The sequence below is a fragment of the Strix aluco genome, chromosome 23 (genome assembly GCF_031877795.1).
Source record: "Strix aluco isolate bStrAlu1 chromosome 23, bStrAlu1.hap1, whole genome shotgun sequence".
NCBI classification, from domain to species: Eukaryota; Metazoa; Chordata; class Aves; order Strigiformes; family Strigidae; genus Strix; species Strix aluco.
In genome coordinates, this window is record NC_133953.1 from 5,796,031 (window position 1) to 5,803,921 (window position 7,891).

Consider the following 7,891-nt stretch of genomic DNA (forward strand, 5'->3'; position numbering starts at 1 on the left):
CAATATGCCAATTGCATAATAGTCTAACAGTTAGGTGGTGGAATGAAATTTCTTCACCATTGTAAAAAAAAAAAAATCTTGTGTTCACTTTTTTTATTTCTTTTTGTATACAAACCTAAACTTGAGAAATGGAACCATTTGGTGGAGTTGTCTATGGTTTCCCCCCACCCCAGCGGTGACTCAGGGACTTCTTGCACCCACAGCAGACTCCTGCAAGGCAGAGGGGGGAATTTTTTTTTTTTTGCTTGGGGAGGCAGCGCATTCCTCCCCACCGGTCTGCTGTCGAGGAGAATAAAAAATAAGGGAAAAAAACCCAACTACTTTCTGATCTGTAAGCTTTGATGGGAGCTGGGAGAGGAAGCATGAGAGATGACCAGAGGCAGGGAGTAAGACTGCAAGGAAGCCAAGTCAGGAGCCAAAGGCAAGTATTACCAAAAATAAATAAATAAATAAATGAAGCAGAAATTCTGGGTAGGAGAAATAAGAAGGGGAAAGGCAGTTTCGCCCCCATCCTGGGCTCCCCGCAGAGGCAGCAGCCGAGGGGGTCAGGGCTCCCGTCCCCAGAAAACCCCCTCGGGAGCCGGGATGCGGGGATGCCAGCATCCCGAGCAGCAGGAGCGGGGAAGCAGCAACCCTGTGCGAAGGAGAGAGCTTGAGGAGGGAGAGAGGGAGGAAGGCGAAGAGGAGAAATGCCTTGGCGTGTGCTGTGCATGCTAAGCAGCCCGCGCCGGTCGATATGGCAGGGGTGGCTCTCGGCAAGAGCGGGCCCAGCCTGCCCAGGAGAGAGAAGTTTGAGCGGAGATGGCGGCCGGGCATCTCCCCCCGCTCCGCCGGCTCACACCAGCCCCCAGCCCGGCTCGGGCAGCGCCCCTGCCCCACGCAGGCAGGGCCTTCACACCCCACCCGAGTCCTGCAGAGCACCTCGGCTGAAAGGGTTGGAGGGGAGGCGGGGGGGTGACACCAGGCAGGGATGGATTTGGGCATGGGGGTACCCAAACCCTGTCCCCAGCCCTCGGTGGGCACCGGGGCAGCGCAGGGGTGCTCGCCCTTCCCCCACGCAGGAGGGTGCATCCACACCCCACACCCCCCCCAGGGGTACATCACCCCCACACACAGGGGTGCCTCCATCCCCCGCAAAGCCCCGGGTACCACCCGCGATGGGGCTGGACGCGCTCCGGCCACGATGCATTGCAACCCCCCCCTCCTCCCCCCGCTTTCATCCCCGGGGCGCATCTCCCCTTCCCAGCCTCACGGGCGGCCCGGTGCAGGATGTGCCCCCCACCCGAGATAACCCCACTCCCACGGCCCCTCCAGATGGCTGCGAGGAGACTAACGCGAGCTGACAGGCTCGGCGCTCCCGGCCAGATGGGGCTGGCTCCTGCCTCCTCCCTTCCCCCCCCCTCCCTCCTCTTCTCCCCTTGCTTTTTGCTCTTTTTCGCACAGCCCCCCCCGCCAGCGAAGCACCATCCCCAGGGGGGGTGGGCAGGCAGCCGGGACAGGCTGGACAAGGACTTCCCAACTCCCCAGCCCGGGGCGGCGGGGGGGAGGACGGGCAGGAGCCGGGGCTGCACCGAGTTTTTGGGACGACCTTGCAGACGGGTCCGGCAATGCAAAGTGGGGGGGGGGGGGGGGGACACGCAGCAGAGGGGGCCCCCCCAAACCACCCCCAGCCTGTTGGATGCATTGCTCCTGCAGGAACTAAGTTGAGATGGCTGAGTCTGTCGGCACCGGCTTCCCCCCCGCCCCCGGAAAAAAAAAAAAAAAAAAAAAAAATCAGCACGGGGGCTGCTGCGCCATGGGAGAAGTTCCCCCACAGCCCGGTGCCCCGGGGGAGGCGGGGGCACGAATAGGGAGATGCAGCCGTGCCGTACCCGCATCCGCACCCCCCGCAACTTAACAGCGGGCTGGGGACCCTCTCCCAGCTCTGCCCCCGCTTCGGGAGGGTTCCTCAGTCCCCCCCACAGCCCCCCCCCCGCCCAAGTGGGGCCGCGCACCCCCCGCCCGCATCCCCCGCAGCATCCCCGCCCGGCCCTACCTTGGGAGAGGAGGAGAGCGGCCATCCCGGCGAAGATCACCCAAGAGACGGGGTGGTGCATTTTCGCCTGGGCCATGTTTCACCGCGGGCTGCGTTTTTTCCTTTCCTTTCCTTTCCTCTCCTCTCCTTCCCCCCCCCCCCTCCCCCCCCCCCCCCCTCCCTTCACTGCCTGCCGGGGAGAGGTTTAAAATCCAGCGTTTCCCGGAGCAAAGCGCAGGAAGGAAAAGGGGGAGGGGGGGGGGGAAGGAAGGAAAAAAAGGCACCGCAGGGTGGGGGAGGGAAAAAAAAAATAAAAAAAAAAGGGGGGGAAGGGGGGGTTGGAAGGGGTTGCAAGGTGCGAGGGACAGGCGCTGCCGTGCCCGCCGCTCCGGCCCGCACACGCCGCCCGGCTGCAACACGCCGCCGGCCGCGCACGCAGCCCTCCCCCGCGCCGCACTCATTGGCTGCGGGCCCCCCCGCACCCCCCCCCCCCCGGCACCCGCACCCCCCCTTCGGCATCCGCACACACACACCCACACCCCCGTCCACTGGCACCCGCACCGGGGGGCTCCCCCACCACTGCCCTTCCCCTCTTGGGGAAAGGGGGGTGACCCCCACCAGGGTGACCCCCCCACGGGGTGACACCCCCACACACACCCCCCCGGGGTGACCCCAGCCATGCCCTGACTCAGTTTTACCACCTATGTGATGGGAGGTACACCCCACTGTTCCCCCACACCATCCTCCTATAGGACTGATCCCCCATGGAAATTGCTCTAAAAGACAATTTAATAGGGAATAACTCTTCCGTTTGTAGCAGAAGTCTACTCTTATTCCAGATTAAGGCTTTTTCTTCCCTGATGTAACCATGCTCATCCGATTCCTCACAACAAGGTATCTCCTGCTCTGAGCAACATCTGGACCACTTGCACCCTGCTTGGGTTTGAACCCGCTCCCTTTGCTTAAACTCCTTCCCACACGCCAATTTCTGGTGCTTATTTTGCAACAACAGAAACAAGAGAGACCTTTCTCCAACTCAAGGTACCCAACACCACCACATCTGTCCATACCACAACCCAATGTCAAGAGCGTGACACCAACATGCCTACATGAAAAAGGTCCTCAGGCCCAAACAAAACCTTAATTTTTTTTTCAGCTGTTGTCCAAGATGGAGAATATTACAGGCACTGAACCCCGAGACTCCTATTTGACACAACCTAAATAAATAATATCTTGTTAAATATTCATTATTTTCAGTGGTGGTAAGAATGGCTGATTTTGTTGCTCGAGGTGACTCACAACCCCTTAAAACAACATTATAGGCAGAAAAATGACAAAGGAAAAAAGGTATCTTGGCTTTTTGTATTTATTCCTCCTCAGAGGCTTCCAAAATCTGAGCTGTTCACTTTGCAATTCAGAAGATTTGGCTGCAAACTCTTGGAAAAATCCAGCTGTGTTTCTCCCTCTCCCCTCTATCACTGCTCCCCAGAGAGACTCTCCGAGTCAGATCTGGGCCAGCCATTCTGCTGAGGAAAGGTGACAAACCACCAGCACCAGGACCTGTTGATGGGACCTCAGGAGAGGGGCAACAAAAATGATCCACACCTCACGAGTTGACAGCTGAGGAGGGATCAGCAGCGCCGGTTGGATGTCCCCAACAGCCCTGTCTGATCCCTGCTCATCCCTGCCACCAGCTAAAGGGTCCCCTCGTCCCCAGCCAGGGAGATGCATTTCCCCCATCTTCAGGTTTTCCCCAAGATCTCTGCTGCCATCATCCATCAGTTTTCACAGGGGTCTTGCCAAAACAGCAGCAGGTGTAAAGCTTTCAGCACTCCTTCCTTTTCCTCTACCAAGTCTTGGTTCAAACCATAGACCATGAGGAGGTCCAACTCTCCACCACCATTTTATGGTACCCTCAGGAGCAGCCTACAGCTCGCTAGTGCCTGCACAACCTCCCACCTCGCTAGGATGGGAAGAGCTAATGGCAACGGCACCGCTAATGATGCAGTCCTGGCTGCATATTCAGCAGGGTATTTCTCAGGAAACAAATAAAGATTCTGGGGTATTTAATACCTGATCCTACCCATCTCATGGTAACAGAATCATCTCGGTTGGAGAAGACCTTGAAGATCCTCCAGTCCAACCATGAACCTCACACTGACAGTTCCCAACTCCACCAGATCCCTCAGCGCTGGGTCAACCCGACTCTTCAACCCCTCCAGGGATGGGGACTCCCCCCCTGCCCTGGGCAGCCCATTCCAACGCCCAACAACCCCTTCTGCAAAGAAATCCTTCCTAAGAGCCAGTCTGACCCTGCCCTGGCGCAGCTTGGGGCCATTCCCTCTTGTCCTGGCGCTTGTTCCTTGGCTCAAGAGACTCATCCCCCCTCTCTGCACCCTCCTTTCAGGGAGTTGCAGAGGGCCATGAGGTCTCCCCTCAGCCTCCTCTTCTCCAGACTAAACCCCCCCAGTTCCCTCAGCCGCTCCCCATCACACCTGTGCTCCAGACCCTGCACCAGCTCCGTTGCCCTTCTCTGGACACGCTCGAGTCATTCAAAGGCCTTTTTGGAGTGAGGGGCTGTTCCTCCAGCTCAAACTTGTCACTGCCCCAGAAACCTCCAGGTGATGCATTTTACATGGGGAGACCTTGGTAGGGGGTAAGGATTCCTACCACCATGACATCATCTCATCCTCTCCACTGCTTCCCCACTACTCTGTCAAGGCAAGTTACCTACAATAACGCAACATGCCACGTAGTTTTTACCACCTTTCACAACGCTTCCAAATTTGACCCTGGCTGCCAAGCCAGCTACCGTACTTACAGCAGCTGGAAGCGGTTGATTAGGTTACTTTGGTTTATTACCTACCCATTATGCTTTAAAAAACACAACTTCCCTGTCTATTTGCCTAAGCAGAGAGAGCAGTTTATAAGGAGGCCCTATGCAGTAGCTGCTCTTCCTACAGATTTGCTCTATGCATTATTAATTCACACAGCGCTTGTTCCGAGCACGTATATTTACCCGATGCACCAGAACAGCTCTTAAGGAGCCTTCGGCTTGTGGCTTTGTGGAACATCAACTTTTCATGTTGAACAGCAGGTGATGTTCAACAGAATGCCTTGCAATAAATGCCTAATATCCATTACACTCATACATATCTACGTGCGGGGCTGATATGAACATACAGATAGCAGGGCTGCACTCCCGAGATAGGGGGACAGGGGGAAGAAATTATTCATTGGAAATCACATATATATGGTGTTAAACAGGGATACCACACCTCCATGCACATCCAGCTGCACAAGGCCACTTTCGGCAGAAATTTCTGCAAAATTTTAGATGAGATTTTTTCCCCCCCTCCCCAAAGCTGAATAGAAGACTAAAATACAACACCTTAGCTAAAAGTCTGCAGTGGGGAAAAAAAAGTGACATGCTGCTTTGAAATGAAACCTCTTACTGGCTCTAAAAGGAGCGTTGTGACCTTGCTGAACAGCACTGCATAATTTTTAATAGACATTTTTTGCTGGAACTGACATACTCCCAGGCGTGGTTTTATTCCGCTAACATTTTTCCAGAGGGAAATGCCATGTTTCATTGGATTTTTTTTCATCATCCCTACATATACATACCTATAATTACTATATGCATTACAATAGCATTCACAAGCTTTTGATAAGATCCTGGTTCCATTATGTTAGACTCTGTATGTACACCCGGTAAAAAACAGTCCCTCCCTTGAGCTCTTAAAGTCAAAATAGAGAAAGCAGAGAAAGGTGTTGAGACAAGAGCAAATTACTTCTCATTTTATGGCTACAAAAATAAGACTTGGAAAGGCTAAGTCACCGCATGAGGTCAGGAAGGGGATTTCCAGCTGTGTCAAGAACTGAACAAAAACCTCCCAAATCTTAAGTAAGGGTTGCAGGGCTTGCCTCCTTCCTCTTGCAGTGTTTCCCCATCCTGGGTTACTTCTGCTTCTAGTTTCACCAGCGTGAGGGGACAGTTAAAGAAACACTTCTACCAGCTATACCAAAATATCAAAGATGAGTTATGTGCAACATATCCTTTTTCTTAATGAGGGATAAGAGCTGAGGGGGGAAAGTTTGTAAAGCCCAACGTGTAGCCCAGCCCACGTCTGCATACAAAGGCATTTCTGCACTCCTGTGCCCTTGCATGCACAGGACACATGGAGCCAGACAGACGAGTGCCCACAGGCAGCCGCCGTGCGCCTGGATGCCCGGCTTTGCTCCTTTAATTACACCTCCTACGGGTGAGGAAGATAAGCCCAAATGGAGTGACTGCATGAAGGGAGGAAGCCTATAAGTTATTCATAAGTTCAGGCTCAAGCTCCTCTCTTGCTTTCACTCCATGACACCTTCAAAACATATTATTCATCTATTTTTTCCTCCTCTGGGAAGAGAGATGGTAATTGTAGTAAATATATCACTGCCAAGTCATCCTCGCAGCCTCCGAGCCTGCACGGCGCTTGGGGTAGGGATCCGAGGCAGCGGCCGCTCTCGAGACGTTTTGGGGTGCCCAGGCTCCGTGAAGGACACCCTCACGCTGCCGGCAACCAAACCCACCAGGGGAAAACCTCCACCAGCCCATCACCAAGGCATTTACCATCCCCAATGCTTTCATATGGGAAAAAAAAACCAACAAAAAAACAATCAAACTCTACTGCTCCCATCACCTCCACCACATCCCAGATGAAAGCCCCACCATCCCCTCTGAGCACTTGGAAGCAGCTCCACAGCTACTTGAGCAGAAGACTTTCCTATATCCCCACCGAGCCCGGCAGAGCTGGGACTGGGACCACCAATTCCCTTAGGTTGCTGCACCCCATTCTCATCCCAGCCTGATGGCGTTTGGGCAAATTTTGGGCTCTCTTTCTGGCTCACAGAGAAAAAAAAAAAACAACCCTACAACAAAAAACACAATCGCCAGCAGCCCTTCCTGCAGAGAGCCTTTGGAAACAAGAGCCACAGCACAGAGGTTTTGTTTGCCCTCTCAAGGCTGTTCCAGACAGAATAAAGCACCTAATGCTACTGCCAACTGAAGCAGCTCTCCTTGAGCTCGAGAGGTTAGTTTTTCTGAATGCAGTGACACGGATCTTCATCTCGGCCCCATAGCACAGAGGATTTGTTGTACTCCAGTGCAAAAATAACCCTGAAAGCAACATCTATGGTCATACCAGGGAGGGGAGGGCTAAGGAATCGACAGAAGGCGCCTGGGAGAAGAGAGACAGGGCATAGATTTTATTTGTCCTCGATTCCCAGGGAGGTCATTTACTGCAGTGCCCCTGGCACTTCCCCAGCCCTTTCTAGCACATTTGATTCTTGTGAGTTTTCTTAATCTCATCTCCTTCATTGGTTATTGCTCCTTCAGTGCTGAACTCAGCAAGATCGCTTCTGTTTAGAGAAAGATTAGCGCCGAGTACATTAAACACGGTAATGCCATGTACTAAAGGGCACTGGGTCACCATCCCAGCTCCGAAAGCCCCATCACACCTTCCCAAAACAGGTGCCTTTCACTGGGCCTGCTTTTAGCTCACAGCTGCAATGCCTAATGCAAACAGCCCCATGGAGCACTCTGTGAGGAACCCTTCAGATAAAAACCCCAGAAACCAGCAGCTTCAGTGCTGAACACACCTTGTTTCTCATTAAAATTGCACTTGGAGTTGGACTCTGAGCTTTATCAGTCCCTTCCAACTCAAAATGTTCCACAATGGCAAATTATGTGCTGAGGAACATGATATTCACAGCAGAAGGAGCAGAAAGAAAGGGTGGCTAGAGAAGGGGTTTGGTTCAGCCAGGCAACGTAGCCACCCAGGCACGAGACTGCACCCTGCAAGAGTCACCCAGCTCTGATCGACACCTTCC

At 53.7% G+C, this 7,891-nt stretch overlaps 1 protein-coding gene across 1 annotated transcript in view; it reads right to left on the reverse strand.

Annotated features, from left to right (window-relative positions):
- Positions 1-2,347, reverse strand: part of LOC141933683 (protein CEPU-1) — a 355,483-nt gene extending 353,136 nt beyond the window's left edge. Inside the window, exon 1 of the mRNA XM_074848567.1 lies at positions 2,036-2,347. Within this exon, the coding sequence (XP_074704668.1) occupies positions 2,036-2,111 (76 nt within the window). The 5' untranslated portion in view covers positions 2,112-2,347. The remainder of the gene's footprint in view (positions 1-2,035) is intronic.
- Positions 2,348-7,891: the final 5,544 nt, after the last annotated feature.